The 22,033-nt window shown below is 41.5% G+C and overlaps 1 protein-coding gene across 4 annotated transcripts in view; it reads left to right on the top strand.

Moving 5' to 3' along the window:
• Positions 1-3,383: 3,383 nt before the first annotated feature.
• The window catches only part of Wapl (WAPL cohesin release factor), a 67,610-nt gene continuing 48,960 nt past the window's right edge, over positions 3,384-22,033 (top strand). For 2 of the 4 annotated variants that reach the window (XM_050140569.1, XM_050140568.1), the window contains exons 1-3: positions 3,384-4,723; positions 7,649-8,169; positions 20,513-21,556. In XM_050140569.1, coding sequence (XP_049996526.1) covers positions 7,671-8,169; positions 20,513-21,556 — 1,543 coding nt within the window. In that variant the 5' untranslated portion in view covers positions 3,384-4,723; positions 7,649-7,670. The remainder of the gene's footprint in view (positions 4,724-7,648; positions 8,170-20,512; positions 21,557-22,033) is intronic. The other 2 variants (XM_050140570.1, XM_050140571.1) reach the window with 2 other exon arrangements.

The following is a 22,033-nucleotide window of genomic DNA, read 5'->3' as shown; positions in this document are numbered from 1 at the left end:
CTCCTCTCTCTCTCTCTCTCTCTCTCTCTCTCTCTCTCTCTCTCTCTCTCTCTCTCTCTCTCTCTCTCTCGGAGAGATTCATTAAACACCTAACATTCATTCCATCTAAATGGATGGAAACAGCCTGGCCTCTGAGAGGAGGCACACATAGGGGGAGGGAGACGGTAGAACAGCAGCAGTGGGGTACAGACAGGAAAGAGGAGGGGCTGCTTTGTCAGCAGGAAAGGGCAGGGTCTAGCACACATCTTGTAGTGCTTTGTAACCAACCACTACAATATGCAAATGTAGTCTATAATTTATTCCCCACATCCTAGTACAAGGGAAAAAAAATGTTGTTCACTTCTGGTTTCATGGTACTGGGCTCTTTTTTTTTTTTCTTCCAAGACAGGGTTTCTCTGTGTAACAGTTTTGATGGTCCTGGAACTCACTCTGTAGACCAGGCTGGCCTTAAACTCACAGAGACCTGCCTGCCTCTGCCTCCAGAGTGCTTGAACTGAATTTTAAGTTATATTTTATGACACATTTTCCAGAAAAGAACTGAGGGTCTATTTAGAAAAGCTAGTTCTGCCGCAGCCCATGCCTGAGTTCGAACTAGGGAACAGGAACAGCAGAAGAAAGGCGCCCTGCTAGTTTTCTTTACAAGAGAGAGTATAAGCCCACTCAGGGGGAGCTCCAGGTAGTGGGGGTCTTGCCTTCCCTAGAGACAGCACCCAGAAGGGCAGCCTGTAGCATCAAGAGGCACAGACTGGGTTCGGATCCAGGATTACAGCCATGTAACTAGGACAGTGCTGGGAAACCTTTAGACATAGGAGGGGAAACAGAGCATCAGACGAAGGAGTGGCCTGGGTTTTTGATCAGGTGAGTATCATGTGACATGGGGGTGAGAACTGTGGAGGAGAAAAGGGCTGTTTCTGAGATAAATGTTAGTAGGGTATAGCAGTACACCTCTGTTATTTCAGGACTTGGGAGTAAGGCAGAAGGTTAAAGAGTTCAAGGTCATACTGAGTACTGCAGCACTGTCTCAAAAGCAACCAAACAAATGAATCAAGAAATAGGTCAGGACTCACGTGAATACAACAGGCAGCTTCCGACCTGTACGTCATCCAGTCATTATCCCCTTCTGGTGTGGCACTCAGGGCCGTGACAAGGGTCTTTACAAAGCATTTGCCTCCCACAGAGCTAAAGAGGTTAAGGTTGTACAGCCTTTGGGGCTAGAAGAGTCTCAACTCCCCTCAAGATAAGCCCTGGATATGGCACAATCTCTACCAGTGCTGATACAGGGCTAGGAAGGTGGAGAGCCCTCGCCAACCACAGCTGGGTATTCATGCATCTAACCTCCTCAGACCCAGGCTCGCTATTTCCCTTCAAAATTCACATACAACTGCTGGGCAGTAGTGGCGCACGTCTTTCATCACATCACTTGGGAGGCAGAGGCAGGCCGATCTCTGAGTTTGAGGCCAGCCTGGTCTACAGAGTGAGTTCCAGGACAGTCAAGAGCTACACGGCAAGACCCTGTCGCAAAAAAACCAAACCAAACCATGTACAACTTCTTTACCAACTTCCCCAACCCAAGGCTGATCTTCTTCTTCAGCCTCCTTAGCGCAGGGACCATAGGTGTGTGCAACCATACCTGGTTTCATGTGTAGCTCTGCTACATTTAGGACTATCCATGCACATCCAATAAAATGGATATTCCCTTGTTGCAGTATCTTAGGCAAGTGCCAGCCTTCCTGTTTCCTTTTCTGGACATTAGGGAGGAGAGTCTAGGGTATAAATGAGTTCTTTAAAATCCCTAGCATCATTCTTCATATGTATTAGGTCTCTGCTCTTTTGAGCTGGGAATAGAACCCAGGGCTTATATATGACATGATCTATCACCAAGTTATATATGCCAAACCCCATTCTCTTTCATATCTCAGTCCAGACTGACCTGGCATGCTCAATGCTCCTGCCTCAGCTTCAGGATTGGCATTTTAGGTGCACACCCTTGCTCTCCCCCTTCCTCACACAAACTCGGTGGATTATATTGTTGCCAAATGCTGTGGCTATATTATAAACCAGTGCTTGTCAAACTTTGATGTGTGAACCAGTTGCCTGGGGGAATCCCACTAACCTGCAGATTCTGATGGCTGGAGTTGGGGTGGGGACAGGAATTATCCCTTCCCAACAAGGTCAAGGATTATGCCTAAATACTGACTATGGGTCCTTCTTTCGGTATCAGGAATTCAACACAACTAAGTTCCATCATTTAATGCAAGGACATAAAACCCACAGAAGGGTGCCGAAGACCATTTCTTTCAAAAGTTAACCTTTCCACTTTAGTTTCATTTAGCATCAAGGCCTGCCAAATGCCCAACACCAGCAGGGTTAGGCCAGAAGGACATTTCCCTTGGTCTCGGAAACTCCTCCAGGAAGATCTTGCAACTGCCTCTCGCTACCTCTTCTGGCTGTTTGATCTTACCTTTTGCCTCTGATGATGATTACCCTTTAATTAGCACCCACCACCACGTCATCTAAATAATTAAACTAAATGCAGTCTGCACCACTGCCAGTCATCTTCAAACAAATGCCAAAACAAGATCCCAAGCGGCTGATTAAAAAAAAAAAAAAAGGACAAACTTGACCCAAATAAGTCATATATGTATATCATACACAGTGCAAGACCTGTTAACAGGTTCCTTAGAGGAAGTTACCGGAACAGGTGGCTTACTCTGAAACCAGGATGAGAATGTAAATACGCAGTAGCAGGGAAACTGCAGCCGCAAGAATGTAAATTATGGGACTTGGCATCAAAATGAAAACAATTCAAGTGTGTTTAAAATCCACCTAAATTCCTACCGGGGCACATTTACCTCCCCACCCCCCAGCTTGGCAGAAGGGAGTGCCAGGGATCTCACCAAGGCCATGCTGGAGAAGCACTCTGCCTCTTCTTCATCTGCCCAGCCTCAAGTTTTTATTTTTCCTCTAGGATTTTCCTGACTACATCGGAGGGGTCTTGAAACTTGAGAGAACTTTATAAAGTACATCTGGCAGAAGAGGTGCCCTTCTCCCTAAACACATGTAGTAGCTTTCTAACCTTTCAGGCGAGTCTCCATTAGCTGCCTATCAAACACCAAGCCTGATGACCCATGCACACATTTCTCGTAGGGGAAACTGACTGTGCTAAGTTTTAGAAAGCTATTTCCCCATGGAAGGCTTAAAATGAAGCTTCTCCAAATTTCTCAATTAGGTAAAACACTGTCACGGAAAAAAGTCTCGGTAGACTGGAAAGTTGAAAATACTTCCGTCCATCATCCACTACCTTCCTGCCCCGACTAGTCAGTTAAAAACAAGGAACCCCTCCAAATCAATCAAAAAGAACAACTTTATTATGAGCAATTTTAGATATAAACACTGGTAGGACAGCATGTGTGTACACATCCCGCAGCTCTAACAACGAAGGACATTCTCGGTGTATTTATTCCCCTATTCCAGTTTTCACAGGCATAGTCTAAAGCAAAATAAACATTGGATCATTTTACCCGTCCACACTTCAGTATGCCTTTTTATTTAAAGTCACATCACCGTAAGCACATTCAATAAACATGTCGATAATTCCTTGGTAACATACAACAACCCCCCCCCCCGTGTGTGTGTGTGTGTGTGTGTGTGTGGTGTCACTGCTAACAGGTGGGGGACAGGAGACAGACTTCGGAGTGGGGACGAGTAGGGGGGGAAGAGGATGAACGGCCGGGCTGAAGCGCAGATCGTGGCCGTGAAGAGACCGGCACCCGGCTCCTCCTGGTTTCGGTCCTCGTTACCTGCGTAGGCCAGCTCGCACCGTCAGACTGGGTCAAGGGCGGCCCCAAGCTCCCCGCCTCCAAGGTCCGGGCGGTGGCCCAGCAGGCTCGGCGCAGCTGCACAATCCACTGTCCCCAGACACCCGAGGGTCCCTGGAGGGGAAACGATTGACACAGCTGCCTGCACTGTGCCCCGTGCCTTCCCGCGCCGCACCTGCGTCTCGTCGCGTGGCCAGGAACTAGAACTGGCTCCCGAGCCGGTGAGGTCCAGCAGGCCCGCAGCCAGAACTCAGGCCCGCAGCCAGAACTCTGCTCCGGAACCTGGCTTCAGATACCAGGACCTCGCGGGAGGGAACTACAACTCCCGTCGGGCTTCGCGACCCGACCAATGGTGGTAGCCGGCGCGTGCGGGGCGCGGCGCCTGCGCGGCGGTTTGAGTAAGCGGCCGTACGATTGGCTGCGGGGTCGGGTGGCCGCGCGGGGCCTGTGGGAAGCGGAGTGACGGAGCGAGCGGCTGTTGGAGGAAGGAGGTGGGGGCCGGGAGCGCAAATGGCGTTGAGATGGTTCAGGGCCCTGTTCAAACTCCAGCGCTGACCATTCACCGGCGGAGGCGGCGGCGCAGGAGGCGGCGGCGGCCCAGCGGGGGCACGTAGCAGGCTCGGCACCGGCGGCGGCCGTCAAGGAGGCCTAGGCTCTGCCCGGCCGGCGCGCCTAAGCTGGGGAGGGAAGTTGCGGAGCCGCCGCTCCTCCCCCCCCCCCTCGACCGGGCTTCCTATTTACCGAAGCGGAGTCGCTGGCTGTGACGGCAGCAGAGCCCCCTCGCCTCTCTGGGCGCACCGGTCGGCACTGTTCTCCCGCGCGGGGCTCCCGCGCCCGCCCGTGGGCCGTTGGGAGCGGGGGAGGCGGAGGCGGCCCGAGGCCAAAGCACCCGCCAGGCGCCGAGGGTAAGTGAGGTCTCGGGCGGCTGCCTAGGCCCGGAGTGAGCCGGGCTGGGTGGAGGAGGCAGGGGCGGTGCGAGTCTCTTTGCTCACCTGGCTTCTAAGGAAGTTGGGCACTGACCGATCTGAAGAACTCTTTTCCCCCTCCACCTCTTAATTTCCCGTTTAAGTTCTTTTTCCGGGCGGCCGGCTGCTTCACTTCTCTCTTCCGAACCCGGTCCGGTTGGTTTCAGTGCCGAATTCTTTGCCCCGTAGTTTTCCACCGCCTCTAGCCGTCACCGAGGCCTTGCTTCGGGGGCTCTGTGGCAGAAGCTTCCGGGGCGTCCGAAGCGACATCCCTTTCCTGGGCGGTGGGGGTTGGGAGGAGAAAAGTTGCGGGAGCGTCCAGCGGGAGGGGTGTCTGGGTTCTAGCCTCCGGGCGCACTCGCCGCTCCAGGTGAGAATTGCTGTTTACGTCTGTTTCCCCCTTCCACGTTCCTCCCTTAATGGAAGCCCCTAATGCACTTTGGGGGCGTGGGAGAGGCTAGGTTTCTAGGCAGTTTAAGTGTGAGGGACCCCCCCCCCCCCAATTTAAATCCTTGCACCCTTCCCTCAGAAGTCGACCTGGCTTTGGGCAGAGGCCCAAAGATCGGAAAACACTTAGTTTGTGACCCCTCCTTTGCTATTTAGTTAGGACTGTTGGTGAAGTTTGGAGCCTGAACAAGGTAGTGCGTCTGCAATGTGTGTAAAATGTCGTGCCAGATATATGTCCACTCCGGAATTTGTACATATGCTATGCTTAGATAATGCCATCGGAGGAGTCTGCTGACTTTTTTTTTAAATGGGCGTTAGAAAACAATAAAAACAATCATACAATGAACTCTCTTGTATTCATCTCTACTGGATTGAGTAGACAGTAACTCAACCATATTTGCCTCATCTACACGTTTCCCAGTGCTTAATATTAAAAGGCCCCTGATGTTATTTCTTCAGTATTTAATGATGTTATTATAATACATCAGTGTGTATTTGTGAGACACGATCTCTTAAAAAGTTCAGTTGTCTTATCACTTGACTCAGTATCAAATATTCATTTGCAGACCTTAAACTTTGAACAGTGAATGAATGCTTTGTGGTTTTGACTTTTTTTACGGAGAATTTTCAGATGTTGCCATAGAGGAGATCAAATCTAGATTTTTGGTTTGACCTTTAGTCAGCATTTTTAGATGATTGCCATGTATGTGTGTCCAAAACATTCCAGTTTTGTTGGAATATATAAATGTAGGACTGCAGATCACAGCTTAAAGAAATGACTATTTTCTTGTCTTTGGTAGCTCCCCAATTATTATACTTTGTTTTGTTTAATAGGCTATACTTAACAAGAAAGACAATAAAGCTTGTTAGTGTTCCAAACTACAAAATGGAAACTCTCTGAGGAAAACTAAATTTTCTCTTCGCCCAGATGTGTATGATGACTAAGTTATTATTTTGTCCAATCAGAATTGGTTTCAAACATTAGTTGTGCGGTGGGGGTGAGTCTTTATGAATATTTGCTGAACTAAATTGAATAGTGATTCATTAAGTAGTAAGAACTTAATAAAAATATTAAAGGTGTAGATGGAAAACATTTGAAAGCATAAGTTAAATACTGTTCCCATTGTAAGTTTCAAAGTAATGAAGATTTTTCAAGACTTAAACATTGTTTACCACCCCCCAGAGTTGATAAATTGACATTTAAGCTGCAGGTCAAAGTGTTAAGAAATGGATAAGGATTGATTGTGCTGTAAAAGTACCATAACTTGTAGTTTTAAAATGTTTGACCTTTGACTTCACTTGGAAATTTTTTTCCAGTATATTTTTAGGTAAATCAAGTAGATTGATTTGTTTGTAAATTGAGTAGAAAAATAAAGGTTATGTTTCTATTTTTTTATTTTTTATTCTTTTTATTTATTTTGGTTTTTTGAGACAAGGTTCCTCTGTGTAGCTCTAGTTATCCTGGAACTCACTTTGTAGACCTGGCTGACCTCAGATTCCAGAGATCCGCCTGCCTCCCAAGTGCTGGGATTAAAGGGGTATGCCACCACTATTTTTATAATAATAAATCGTGTACCTGTGTAAAATGGAGTTCATCAACTTCAGAAAATTGTCACTCAGCAAATGAGTGCAGCACTATAGTGATAAGGAAGATGAGATGAATGAATTTTTTTTTTTTTTTCGAGACAGGGTTTCTCTGTGGCTTTTGGAGCCTGTCCTGGAACTAGCTCTGTAGACCAGGCTGGTCTCGAACTCACAGAGATCCGCCTGCCTCTGCCCCCCCTCCCCAGTGCTGGGATTAAAGGCGTGTGCCACCATCGCCCGGCTTAGATGAATGAATCCTTAAATTTAGGGAAATGACCACTAAAGGAACGTTTTTTAAAAGTCAGTTCAAATGACTTTAGTCCAAAAATCAGAGTCTTTAAGGTGAGGTAGAAGTTATAGATTGTACTATATGAGAAAATAGCAGTTTTCTGACCCTTTATATGAAGAGCAGTAAAATTTCAAAGAACTAAAATTAGTCATTTGACATCGTTTAGATCTTGGAAAACTTAATATATTGTGGTTAATGATTTTCTATTTGGGTACTCTATTGAGATTTTTTTTCTGGTTAAATTGTGTATTAAGAATAGTTCATTTGGAACTTGAGAAATGTCTTCAGTTAGATTTGTAGATACTGCATTACAAGTTGGTTAGTAAACTTTTTTACTCTGTAAGTTTCATACGAGTATGTATTTATTATAAAACAAACCAAAACACCATCAAACCTGATGGATGGAAGTATAGGATGGAAAACAAGCCTCTTTAACTTACTCGCTTAAACTAGTTTAAAAGCAAGTCCTAGGATCTTAGTTTTATAAAATGCTTAAAATTTGTTAAGAGATTGTTGATTATATTTTCTTAAATTTCTTTCCACAGGGAATATGAAACAGGTGTCAAAATGACATCCAGATTTGGAAAAACTTACAGTAGGAAAGGAGGAAATGGCAGTTCAAAATTTGATGAAGTTTTTTCCAACAAACGGACTACTCTTAGTACAAAATGGGGAGAGACCACATTTATGGCTAAATTAGGGCAGAAGAGGCCCAATTTTAAACCAGATATCCAAGAAATTCCGAAGAAACCTAAAGTAGAAGAAGAAGATACTGGAGATCCTTTTGGTTTTGATAGTGATGACGAGTCTCTACCTGTTTCTTCCAAAAATTTACCCCAGGGTAAGGGCTCCTCTTACTCAGAATCTAGTGACGCTGCTCAGCTCGAAGAAGTCACTTCTGTACTTGAAGCTAATAGCAAATTTAGTCATGTGGTGAGTGAAGACAGTTTTACTTCTGATAGATGCTTACTTATGGAGGATACTTTGATTGGTAAAGAAAAGAGCACAAATAGAATCTCGGAAGACCATGCAAACAAAAGTAGTTGTTCTAAATTAATAACTTCAGGTAAGTTTTGATGTTCTTTATAAGCCAAGAGAGCTTTTTATAAACCATTATGTGATAGTAAAATTTTATTATTTGTGTGTGTATGCATGTGTTTGGAAATTAGAGGACAATTTGTATAGTTGTTTCTCTCCTTGTTTCTGTGGGTTCCAGAGATCAAACTCAGGTTGCCAGGCTTGCAGGGTAAGCACCCCTGCTGAGACAGGTTACTGGCACCTTACAAGATGTGTGTGCATGCACACTCATGTGTTATTACTTGTTTTCTCCCCTTCATTTATGATCAATAGGGGCTTTGGTAAGGTTTTTTTAATTTATTTTTATTTCATATGTATGGATGTTTTGCCTGCATAATATATCTTTACTGTGCATGCTTGTGCCCTCAGGCTAGAAGGGGAGATGCTGGAGTTAGCTGTCACGTGGTGCTGGGAACTGAATCCAGGTCTTCTGGAAGAGCAGCTAGCTGTGCTTGTCCCTCTCTCCAGCCCCCTAAAAAGTTTTTTTATTTGGGGGGGGGTTTGAGACAAGGTTTCTCTGTAGCTTTGGTGCTTGTCCTTGAACTAGCTCTTGTATACCAGGCTAGCCTTGAACTCACAGAGATCCACCTGTCTCTGCCAGGATTGCTGGGATTAAAGGCATGCGCCACCGCAAGGCTGTTAAAAGATTTTTTAAAAAAGAATTTATTTTAACTTTATTTTATGTGCATTGGTGTGAAGGTGTTAGATTCCAGGGAACTGGAGTTACAGACAGTTGTGAGTTGCCGTGTGGGTACCGGGAACTGAACCTGGGTCCTCTGGAAGAGCAGCCAGTGCTCTTAACTATTGAGCCATCTCTCCAGTCTCCCTTATAAAGATTTTTAAAACTTTGAAGAACTCAATTGGGTTGAATTTTTCATTCAAATAACTTAGAGACTTGTTACCTGGTGTATTTTGAGAAGTCTTTTTTTTTTTGTTTGTTTGTTTTTTTGAGACAGGGTTTCTCTGTGGCTTTGGAGCCTGTTCTGGAACTAGCTCTGTAGACCAGGCTGGTCTCGAACTCACAGAGATCCACCTGCCTCTGCCTCCTGAGTGCTGGGATTAAAGGCGTTCGCCACCACTGCCCGGCTTGAGAAGTTTTCTTACCTTTTATTTGTTGGTGTTTTGTATTGTAGATTGGTTGGCTACTGATAATGACAAGATGGTAATTTACATTGAGGATAATTAGAGTTTTCTCTTAAAAGTAGTTCCAAAATTATTGAATAGAGACATAGAGTGTTACATAAACTGAGATTAACTTTAAGTATTTGGGCCAGAGTTACATCAGTCTTCTGTGAGATGTTTGAGACTTAGTGAATGATATAGATGGAGTTAACTAAATGAATATTTTTTTTAAAGATATATTTATTAATTATGTATACAGTATTCTGTCTGCATGTATGCCTGCAAGCCAGAAGAGGGCACCAGATCTTATTACAGATGGTTGTGAGCCACCATGTGGTTGCTGGGAATTGAACTCAGGACCTTTGGAAGAGCAAGCAGTGCTCTTAACCTCTGAGCCATCTCTCCAGCCCCCAACTAAATGAATATTTAAGATGTGGTGAAAGTGATGATTTGAATCATGCAGGCATCCTGTAAACAGTAGGTTAAGGATGGCTATTACAGTTGAAAATTGTCCTTAGGTCTCTATCGTTTTCACAGATTTTTGTGATGGCCACATAACTGTCCTATTTTGAAGGAAATAAATAGAAATGCTGGTACTGTGATCCACAACGATTTGATAGACTTACTGTAAGGCACATCAAGTAGTATAATGGAGGGTGACTTTGCATAGTTATGCTAAAAATGCTTAACATTTTCCCCACTTTTTCTCACCTTTGGTGAGCCAGCTGTTGTCATTCCCTTGATCTCTGGGTTAATACTCATTTGGTTGTTGTTTTCTTCATATTTCTCCTGAAGCATTGTTCTTAAGCTTAGATTATCATTAAAAAGATAAAATAAGCAAGACAAAGGCAGCCTAAAACTTGTTTCCAGGATAGCTTTTAAAATTTTTAAAAGATAAGCTAGTGGCAAAATCAGAATGAGATTTTTAAAATATTTTTTAAAATTTTTTATATGGGGGGGCTGGAGAGATGGCCCAGAGGTTAAGAGCATTGCCTGCTCTTCCAAAGGTCCTGAGTTCAATTCCCACCAACCACATGGTGGCTCACAACCATCTGTAATGGGGTCTGGTGCCCTCTTCTGGCCTGCAGGCATACACACACAGACAGAATATTGTATACATAATAAATATTTAAAAAAATTTTTTTATATAGTTTTGCCAGCATTTATGTATGCATGCCACATGCATTCCTGCTGCCCACCAAAGTCAGAAGAGGGCATCTGAACCCCTAGAATTGGAAGTTACAGACAGTTGGGAGCCACCATGTGTGTGCTGGAAATTGAACCCAGGTCCTCTTCAAGAGCAGCCAGTGCTCTTAACCACCAAATGAGATTTATTAATATGTTGTTGACCCTACTATTTGTTCAGATTTGGCCTGGGCCCTGAAAATACTGTTCATTTTGAAGTGTGTGGTGTTCTTACTGTCATTTCTTGTGGATTTCTGATAGTTGTTTTACATATGAGGCAGGTATCCTGGAGATGGAAGGGGAAAATGGCAAGTTGTTAAAAGTTGTCATGGAAGACCAAAGGATACTGTTTTGGAATATGAGGCACCCAATGGTGGAAAAGGCCTTGGTGGTAGAGGGTTGAGAAAAATATAAATGTTTAATAAGGGGGTAGGAGCATTTATAGGAATTAATTGCTTATGTGTCTTTACATATGTCCATATTACTGTTGGAAGTTGCTAGAAACTAGCTAGTGCAGTTTTCTGTGGGTTGATAAAGCTTCCCACTCCAGTGTTGCTAAGTTGTAGTGCTTGTATTGACCCTGTATCCACATTCCATTTTAATGAATTTTGAGGAGAAAATATATACTAAAATACAGATAAACAGATATTCAAGAAAAATCTTACTTTGTTTTTCTTGTTACAAAGGCACACCTACCCAGGTGGTGGTAGTGGTACACTCTTTAATCCCACCGGTTAGGAGGCAGGGGCATGTTGATTTCTGTGCAGGACTGTTATAGAGAATCCCTGTCTCAAAAAACAAAAACAAAAAAGCCAACAACAAAAAAGCAAAAACACACTTAGTGTGAAGGGAAAAATATAGCAGTATGATTTTTTTTCTTTTCTTTTTGCTTAAGACTTATTTATTTATTTATTTATACAGCATTCTGCCTGCATGTATGCCTGCACACTAGAAGAGGGCACCAGATTTCATCATAGATGGTTGTGAGCTACCATGCGGTTGCTGGGGATTGAACTCAGGACCTCTGGAAGAGTAGTGAGTGCTCTTAACCTCTGAGCCATCTCTCCAGCCCGATTTTTTTTTCTTTTTATTGACTTTCTGAAGCTGTAAACTCTGGCAACTCCTATAGGGTAGGAAGCAAACTTTGAGGAAGTCTTTTAATTTTTGGGTGGTCTTAACCTATCCTACATGTGTAGATAAATTATTTTTATAAACCATGTAGAAGTTAATGTACTGAGCTTTACAGATTTTCTTTTCATTGCTTCTTTGTCTAAACATTTAGGATTTTCTGTTTGTTTTTTTTTTTTGCATCTGCTTGTCTTATTGTTAGTGCCTTTACTTTCACTCAGAAAGCAATTAAATGTTGTTTTTTTTTAATCAACAGTTTGTTCAAAGTGCGAAAGTTCAAGTTCTGTACTATCTTTCAGTGAGATAGCTGTTCAATCACCAGTTTCTGCTGTGAAATTATATCACACTAGTGAGAAAAGCTTATGCATTCTTAGGGTTTTATTATTTTTTCTAATAGTAATATTAAGTGCATCTTTTTGTCTGTATAAAACTATGTGATTAAGTTTTTGATATTATAATTCTTTGTTTTAAATATTTTTTTTAAAGATTTATTTATTATGTATACAACTTTCTGCCTCCATTTATACCCACATGCCAGAGGAGGGCGCCAGATCTCTTTACAGATGGTTGTGAGCCACCATGTGGTTGCTGGGAATTGAACTCAGCACCTCTGGATGAGCAGACAGTGCTCTTAACCACTGAGCCATCTCTCCAGCCCCTGTTTTAAATATTTTTTAATGAGTAGTACTTTTGAAAATTATGTGTTGACTGAGTTTCTGTCCTGCCTGGTTCCCCAGCCCTCTAGTCCCAAAAGAAATCACACAGTTGGGGCTGGAGAGATGGCTCAGCGGTTAAGAACATTGCCTACTCTTCCAAAGGTCCTGAGTTCAATTCCTAGCAACCACATGGTGGCTCACAACCATCTGTAATGAGATCTGGTGCCTTTTTCTGGCCTTCAGGCATACACGCAGACAGAATATTGTATACATAATAAATAAATATTTAAAAACATCACACAGTTGTCTACATTAATCATAAACTGATTGGCCCATTAGCTCAGACTTCTTATTAACTCTTATAACTTATATTAACCCATTATTTCTATCTATGTTAGCCACATGACTTGGTACCTTTTTCGGTGAGACAGTCACATCGTCATTCTTCTGTGTCTGGGCAGGACTGCAAAGGAATGGGCTTTCTCTTTCCCAGAATTCTCCTGTTCTCATTGACCTGCCTCTACTTCCTGTCTGGTTGTCCCGCCTATACTTCCTGCCTGGCTACTGACCAATTAGTGTTTATTTAAAATATAAGTCCCACACCTCTTTAATTTAAAGAGGAACTTCAAGATGAAGTCATGATAAAACAGATGGTGGTTGGGCTAGAGAGATAGCCTAATGGGAAATGCCTAAAAACCTGAGTTTGATCTCTGGGAACCGCGTAGTGGAAGGAGAGAACCAACTCCAAGTTGTCTTCTGACCTTTATACACTCATGTGCACATACTCATGCACTAAATAAAAGTGAGTATATTAATACTTTTAAAAAATGGTTGCCATTTTCTTTTTCTTTCTTTCTTTTTTTTTTTTAATATTTATTATGTATACAATGTTCTGTCTGTGTATATGCCTGAAGGTCAGAAGAGGGCACTAAACCTCATTACAGATGGTTGTGAGCCACCATGTGGTTGCTGGGAATTGAACTCAGGACCTTTGGAAGAGCAGTCAGTTCTCTTAACCACGGAGTTATCTCTCCAGCCCTGGTTGCCATTTTCTAAACAGATGCCTAATAGATAAGGAAAAGAGCAGTAAGAATTACAGACTGCCTAAGAACTCCAGCAGGAAAAGTTTTGAGTTCATAAAATACTCTAGCCTTTAATTGAAAAGAACAAAAGAAGACATCATAGAGTTTCCAGTTACACAAAAATAGAATAGTGAAAGCATTTTAGGTACTCAACTAGTCAGTTTATTTGCAAGGCATCTTTCTCCTTTTGTGAACTCTGCACATGCTGGGTAGTCATCCACCACTGAGTTTACCTTAGTGCATGTATGATGTGTCATTTTTTACCTACACAGTACTCTTCTCTACTTTCCACTGTGTATTTATTTCAAATAAATTCAGTAGTTCTGTTTTCATTTGCAAATTATTCTGTACCTTTAATTTTATAAACAAAACATTTTGATTTTATGTGGCTTTTAAAACTAGTCAATTCTTAGGTGTGGCACTAAAATGACTTTGAGCAGGAGCTAGAGTTCATCTTTTTAAGTAAGACATCTGTAATAGTCTATTAAGAATTATTTTACTTGACTTTGACCAGTAGCCTTGGCTGTCCTAGAACTAGCTGTGTAGACCAAAGATGGCTCCTGCCTTGTGAGTGTTGGAGTTAAAAGACATGCATCTCCATGTTCGGTTTAAGATTTATCTTTAAGCTGGTCGGTGGTGGCATTTGTCTTTAATCCCAGCACTCAGGAGGCAGAAGCAGGCGCATCTCCAAGTTTGAGGCCAGACAGGGCTATACAGAGAAACTTTCTCTCAAGAGAGAGAGAGAGAGAGAGAGAGAGAGAGATATTTAATATGTGTATATGATGTGTGTGTTATGTGCACATGAGTGCAGGTGCCAGAGGCATTAGAAGCTGTTGTGAACTATCTAACATGGATACTGGGAACTGAACTCTGTCAGATCTTCTGTGGGAGTAGTATTTATTCTTTCTTTCTTTCTTTCTTTCTTTCTTTCTTTCTTTCTTTCTTTCTTTCTTTCTTTCATTTATTTATTCTTTACTCTTAACCAGTGAGCCACCTCTCCATACTCTTTTTTGTTGTTGTTAATTAAAGAAATTCGTGTGTATGAGCATGGCTGGACATATATTGGACAATATTTTGGAGTCAGTTCTGTCTTACCTTGGTTCCAGCAAATCACTGTCAGACTTGCTTGACAAACACTTTTTACTAGCTAACTCATCTCACCCACCCTGTGGAGTTTTTGTTTTGTTGAAACATCATCTTGTGTATCCTGGGCTGGTTTTGAGGTTACTATGTGAGCAAAGATGACCTTAAACTTCAGATTCTCCAGCCTCCACTTCCTGAATGCAAGGATATTAGGCATTTGACACCATACCTGGCTTACATGGTGTTGGAGATGGAATCCAGGACTTTTTGCATGGCAGGCAAGCATTCTATCAATAACTGGCAGTCTTTAAAATTTGGAATCCAGGACGATGCATACAAGAGTTGGCCCACGTCTTTAATACCGGCATTTCAGAGGCAGAGGCAGGCAGATCTCTGAGTTTGAGGCCAACCTGGTCTACATAGCTAGTCTCCAGGACATCAAGTGCTCTGCAAAGAAACTCTGTCTCAAAACAACCCCCTTCAAACAAACAAACAAAAAAACATTTCTCTTTGTATGGGTGTTTTAACCTGCACGTGTAACCTATGAACCATATGTGTGCAGTGTCTGTAGAGACCAGAATAGGGAGTTAGTTAGATCTCCTGGGACTGGAGTTCTTCCGTTATAAGCCACCAGGTGGGAGTTGGGTCCTCTGGAAGAGCAGATAGTACCTCTGAGCTATCCCAGCCCCAGTACTGACTGATTGACTTACTGAGTTCCTTCCTTGTGCATCACATGATAGGGTGTACATGTAGACGGCAAAGTACACCTATATGAAGTGGGTTCTCTCCTTCCATTTTTTAAAAAACATGCATTAGTGTTTTTGCCTGCATATATGTGTAAGAGTGTGGACCCTCTGGAACTGGAATTAGAAACTGGCTTGTGGGTCCTGGGAATTGAACTCAGGTTCTTTGGAAGAGTAGCTAGTGCTCTTAACGGAGCCATATTTTCAGCCCCCCCCCCCCCCCCGCACCCCCCAGGACTTTTGAAAAAGGTTGCTTTTGCTTTTTATGTGGGGTTACTTCCATTTTTCCTCCTTGTTAGTCTGGACTCTTGAAAAAAAGTATGTAGAGACTTAATTTCTGTTTGGCACACTTTCCTTGCCAGCCAGCTGGGATTCAGTCTACATATTCTGCCAAATATTGAGATAACTATAGCATGGGCTCTTAATTTGCATGGCTGGTTTCATAGCCAATACATAGTTTTCCATTTACTTAAAGCTGTAGTCAATGTGTAAGCTTGTTGAGGGGTATTATCAGGTCATGAACTTTGATTTTAGAACCAAAGGTGATTTTCAGAAAGGGAAGGGCATAGTTCTACTCTTGATAGTTTAAAGTGGGCTACAAATGGGCTGGAGAGATGGCTCAGTGGTTAAGGATGCATATGACTCTTGGAGAAGTCCGACTTTCCAAACTCACCAGTAACTACAGTTGCAGGGGTTCAACAACTCTGACCTCCAAGTGCACCTGCATTCTTGTGCATATACCCACGTGCAGGCAGGTACACACATGAACATACTTAAAATACTTTTTTAAAAAAGTGATTTAGAAACTTATCTGAGATATTACCTGTTTATTGGATAAAGAATAAATTAGTGAGGATTGTTAGATAATCCTAACCTAATTAGTATAGGGAAGTTATTTGCCTTTAGATAGTAAATTTTTTTGTATAAAACATGACATCTCAAGTTTCAAGAAAAGTAGGTAAGAAATCTGTTATTTTTTTCAGTTCCAGTTTTGTGCGAAGCCTTATATAGCAGTCATAACCTTGTAAAACTGGCTTAATTCCCATTATATAAAGGATAAAGCATCATTCAGGAGCTGGATAACAGCTGGGTGGTGGTGGCGCACAGCTTTAGTCCTACACTCTGGAGGCAGAGGCAGGCATATCTCTGTGAGTTTGAGGCCAGTGTAGTCTACAGAGCAACCAGGCTAGCTAAGTTGGATAACTTGAATTAGATGGAATAGCTATGAAACATCTAAAGTGTTCTTTTTATGTGATATTGTTGTATTCTGGTAGGAATGAACTTAATAAATGATATATGATATTAAAGTTAAAACTGTCATAAGATAAGTTTTATCTTGATGTTGAAGCAAATTACAAACTCCCCTTTGTTTCTATTTAAATAATTTCCTTTTTGGCAAAAAAATGAGTTTTTAATACATACTGAATAAAGTAGATCTTATTTTTGTAGGTAATTTAAATTTTTGTGTTGTATATAAACAAAAACTCAGCAATGTGCAAATTTTGAGACAGATTTTTAAGTGCTGTTTTTGTTGTTGTAGTTGCTGGCGATTGTACCGCAGGACCTTGTACATCCTACCACATCCCCAGCCTTCGTTTATTAGGTAGAATTTGATCTTGTCTCTGTCTATTTCTGTCTGGAGATTAGCACAGGCTGTCCTCCCATTCAAGATATAGCTGATGATTCCTCCCTGCCTCCACCTCCCAAGTGCAAGGGTTACAGTGTGTGCAATCACATTTTTATTCCCCCTCCCCCCCGGAAACTCGTATTCTCAAAATTAAGAGTTAGCAAGAGTGCAATAGGCCACTAGCAAGTTTCCCATCAGATACAGGAGCCTACCAGCTGTGTGGTAATAAATAAAAACTGTAAACCTACTGTCCTGGATGCTCTTCAGGAGGTGTGCCTTTAACTTGTGCTGGTTATGATGAATTGCTGCTTTCAACACAATGATACGTGCATATATACATTTTATTTTTAGAATAATTATTTTCTTTTATGTGCATTGGTGTTTTGCCTGCAGGTATGTCCATGTAAAGGAGCCAAATCTCCTAGCATGGAGTTATAGACGGTTGTGAGCTGTCATATGGATGCTGGGAATTGAACATGGGCCCTCTGGAAGGGCAGCCAGTGTTTTTAACCTCTAAACCATTTCTCCATCCCTAAGATAAATATTTATAGTACTTCACAGAACATTTTTCTCCCTTATGTATTCTCTACTCTTAGAAATAGAGTCAGTTTGAAAGCATGAGTCATCACTTTTGAGAGGGAGATTTAGGATTGAGCTTAAATAAGTAACCTTGATTAGAAATAATAAATGTGAGATTAAGTATATAAATATTTGAAAATGCAGAATTATATGAAGTCATTAAGTATTGGAATTGAGCTGTGAAGAAATTCCTATACTTAAAGGAAGAGACTGAAAAAGAAAGCTAATATAAAACAGTCTGAGCTATGAAGGAAGTATAGCTGGTGACGTGCTGCAGAAGGCTTCATGAAAGGTTTGTCAACTGAATCGAAATGGATTGCTGATGCAATAGTTAACTAAATGAGGATTTCATAGAGTGGTTGAAGTGGCCTGAAGAGTGAGAAGATTTCATATATGTTTTAAAGAGAAGACCTAGGACAGCTGGAAACAGATGCCATGCCCAAATTAGGTAATATGAGGAGGAATTATATACAAAGAGATAGGAGGGGTGTAGGAAAGTCATGGGCTGGAGTCCCAACCTTGGTTCTTTACAGTGAAGCTATTATCACCTGACCCAAATGGATTAGGAGTTACCTGAGCCATGCAGAAGAGGCGCGCTATAAGAGGAGCGGTAGAGGGCATGGGCAAAGGAAGCCCAGCTTTAACAGAGGTCTGTTGTCCTGCTGGGGGCAGCAGCTCCTTGTGGGTAGAACCATGTGTAAGCCTAAGGATAAGGCTTTTTTGTTGATGGAAATGATAGGAAGTTGATTTAATTTCGGCTGTTTGTGTCATGAGCTTGCTAAGTGGTGGTTCTGGTGGTGGTGCTGCTGCTTCTCATTGTTATACAAGATCTTACTGATCAGTTCAGGCTCCCAGTGCTGGGATTGTAGATATGCCACTATGCCCAGTGGGTGTCCCCCCCCCCCCCCCAGCAGCTTTGGAGCCAGTCCTGGAACTAGCTCTTGTAGACCAGGCTGGTCTCGAACTCACAGAGATCCTTCTGCCTCTGCCTCCCGAGTGCTGGGATTAAAGGTGTGCACCACCACCGCCCAGCTGAAATGGTTTTTAGTTTACTGTTTTGTTATTTTTCTTCTTTTGTTTGCTAAGTATTGAACCTAGAGCCTATTAAGTAAGCACTATACATTGAACTATTCTTCCAATCCTCATTATTTATTATCTTTAAAATAACTTGTAATCTTGTTTTTATTAGAATATTTCATATAGAGGTTAAAAGAATATTCTTGACCTTTCAAGTCTTGATGTAAAATTGATTCACTGAGGAAGCTTTATTTTTAATTTTATTTTTAAAAATTTAATATATATATGAGTGCTTTATCTACATGTATGCCTTTATTCCAAAAGAGGGCATCCGATCCCACTATATAGATGGTTGTGAGCTACCATGTCGTTGCTGGGAATTGAGCTTAGGACAAATGGAAGAGTAGTGAGAGTTCTTACCTCCTCTTTTTTTTTTTTTTTTTTTTTTTTTTTTTTTTTTTTTTTTTTTTTTTTTGGACAGTCTAATCCAGACTGGCCTCAAACTCTTTCTGTAACAGAAAAATCATCTTGAATTTCTGATGCTTCTCTCTTCCCCCTCCAAGTGCTAGAAATACACTATGCACCACTCTTACTTTATTCAGTGTTTGAAACTGAACCCAGGGCAGGGCCTATTACAGTACATGCTACACAATCTGACAACCAAGCTTTCTCCATAGCTCCTTGTTTTTAGTAATGCTTCAGTCTGTGGTTTTTTTAGTGATTAATATACACATGCTCTCTTGATAGTGAAAAGTTGCCCTTCTTTCACTGAGTCAGATTCCATGAATACTTAATTTCTTTTTTGGATGCTAGAACCTAATTCCATCATTGCATTCTATCATTGAGCTATCCCCCAACTTGCCTTTCCTCTAATCAGTTTATGTACTGTATGTGACCCTAAAAATCCACACACTTGGAGTGTAGTAGCATGATTATAATCCCAGTATTTAGGACAGTAAGGTAGGGTAATCTCTAAAAAAGTAAAAAAGTAGCCCAGGTTACATAGTTCCAGACCAGTCTTGGTTACACAGTGAGGTCTTGTTTCAGCATGTATATACAGAGTGAGATATAGAATATTGGGGTGTATGTGTATGTATGGCATATTGTGTCTTCAGTACATTTAGGTGGTAACTTTTAAGATGTTTATCGATCAGTATTTGTAGATATACCTTGTTTTGTTAGCAGCCTCGCACTTTCCCATTGTGTATGTGTAGTTCAACTGCCTTTTCTGTTTTTGCTCTTTTGCAAGTAAATGTTAAATTGAACGTGGTTCTCTGTAAAGATTTTGAGCATCGTGTTACCTGTGTTAGTATAGTGGTGAGAGTTATTTCTAAAAGTGGTTTTGAAAGGGCACATACATATTTTTTTAATGTCTGTCTGTCTATCTTGTTTTAAATTATGTGTAGGTATGTGCCTGCATTTGGGTATGGGTATGTGAGTGCAGGTGCTGAGGAGGCCAAAAGTGTCAGTCCTTTAAAGCTGAAGTTATAGATGCTTGTGAGCCACATGAGTGCTCTTAGGCGGGGCATTTCTCCAGCCCTGGGTATTTACGTACTAAATTTAAATTGTTAGTGTCAGATTTCTTGATAATATGTTGCACTCCCCCTTTCCCCCAAAAATTTTTTATTAAAGATGCTGCTGTGGGACAATGGTCTGTACCCTGTCACTTGTATTTTAAATAAATGCTGATCCTCCCTCCCTCCCTCCCTCCCTCCCTCCCTCCCTCCCTCCCTTTTTCTTGTAACAGGGTTTCTTATTGTAGCATTGGCTTTCCGGGAATTCTGTAAACCAGGCTGACCTTGAACTATAAGATCTGCCTGCCTCTGCTTCCCAAGTGCTGGGATTAAAAGCTTGTGCCTTGATTCAGCTTCTTAATAATGCTAGGATTTCTTCTGAATTCAGCATGACCATTTTAAGTGGCTTGGGTGTTTTGGGACAGGCTAATAATATATTGACAGTAGGAGAGCAAATGTCATGTGTGTAAACCTTTTTTCTTTTTTTTACTATTTGAAATTGTTGCAGCTATTTCAGGATTGTTCAGAGAGCCTTGTTAATTTGCATAACTGATGACATTTATGTTTTTAACCTGACATATTTTTTATTTTTATAGATAAAGCGGAGAATTTTAGTGAAGAACATGAAAAAAATAGTCACCATTTTCATAAAAATGCTGAAGATAGTACTAAGAAACCCAACACAGAAACGGCAGTGGCTTCTGAATATAAAGCTGATGAAGTTAAGGAAACAAATGATACTTGGAATGTCCAGTCTGGGAAAAGATCAGAGTCTCCGACTGAAAGTGGCCCAGTCAAAGGACCTGTAAGAACTGGTTTATATGAGTGGGATAATGATTTTGAAGATACCAGATCAGAAGACTGTATTATGAATTTGGATAGTGATTCTCTTTTGGAGGTGAAGGATGAGGATTTAAAAAACCGATTGGAAAATATAAATGAAGCCATTGAAGAAGATATCATACAAAGTGTTCTTAGGCCAAGCAACTGTAGGACGTACTGTAGGGCCAATAAAGCGAAATCCTCACAAGGAGCATCAAATTTCGATAAGCTAATGGATGGCACCAGTCAGGCCTTAGCCAAAGCAAACAGTGAATCAAGTAAAGATGGCCTGAATCAGGCAAAGAAAGGCGGTGTAAGTTGTGGGACCAGTTTTAGAGGAACAGTCGGACGGACTAGAGATTACACTGTTTTACATCCATCTTGCTTGTCAGTTTGTAATGTTACCATCCAGGATACAATGGAACGGAGTATGGATGAGTTCACGACAGCCACTCCTGCAGACTTAGGAGAGGCTGGCCGGCTCAGGAAAAAGGCAGACATTGCCACTTCCAAGACCACTACTAGATTTCGACCTAGTAATACTAAATCCAAAAAGGATGTTAAACTTGAATTTTTTGGTTTTGAAGATCATGATGAGACAGGAGGTGATGAAGGTGGTTCTGGAAGTTCTAATTACAAAATTAAATATTTTGGCTTTGACGATCTCAGTGAAAGTGAAGAAGATGATGATGATGACTGTCAAATGGAAAGAAAGAAAGACAAAAAAAGAACTAAAACAACTCCGTCACTTTCCCTGCAGCCTCCCCCTGAAAGCAGCGACAATTCCCAGGATAGTCAGCCTAGTACTAATAATGCAGGTAAGAACTGTAAGATGTGTATATAATAGGATAATATGTATTTAATAGATGATTTCTTTTCAGGCTTTAATCAAAGTCTAATTCTTCCCTAGATTCCTAGTATTAGTTATATATATATATGAGATTTATTTTTAATTATATGTAGGTATATGCCTACATGTGTGTATATGCATGTGAATGCAAATACCCTCTGAGACCAGAGAGACATGGGCACCCTAGAGCTGGAGTTAGGGATGTAAGCTATCTGACCTTGGTGCCAAAAACCGAACTAAGATCCTTTGGGAGAGCTGCAAATTCTCTTACCACTGAGCCATCTCTCTAGCCTTAGTGTTATATTACACTTTAGTAGAAGCATCTTTTTAGAACCTGTACATTGCATTATGCAAAGCTATAGTATTTTACATGTAAATTTTTAGATCTTAAATTATGGTAGACTGGGAGTCTTACATGTTTTACATCAGTGACTAGCATTTAAGG

This window comes from Alexandromys fortis, unplaced genomic scaffold (genome assembly GCF_014885135.2).
Source record: "Alexandromys fortis isolate MF-2015 unplaced genomic scaffold, M_Fortis_MF-2015_v1.1 scaffold_46, whole genome shotgun sequence".
NCBI lineage: Eukaryota > Metazoa > Chordata > Mammalia > Rodentia > Cricetidae > Alexandromys > Alexandromys fortis.
This window is presented reverse-complemented; position numbering and strand designations above follow the sequence as displayed.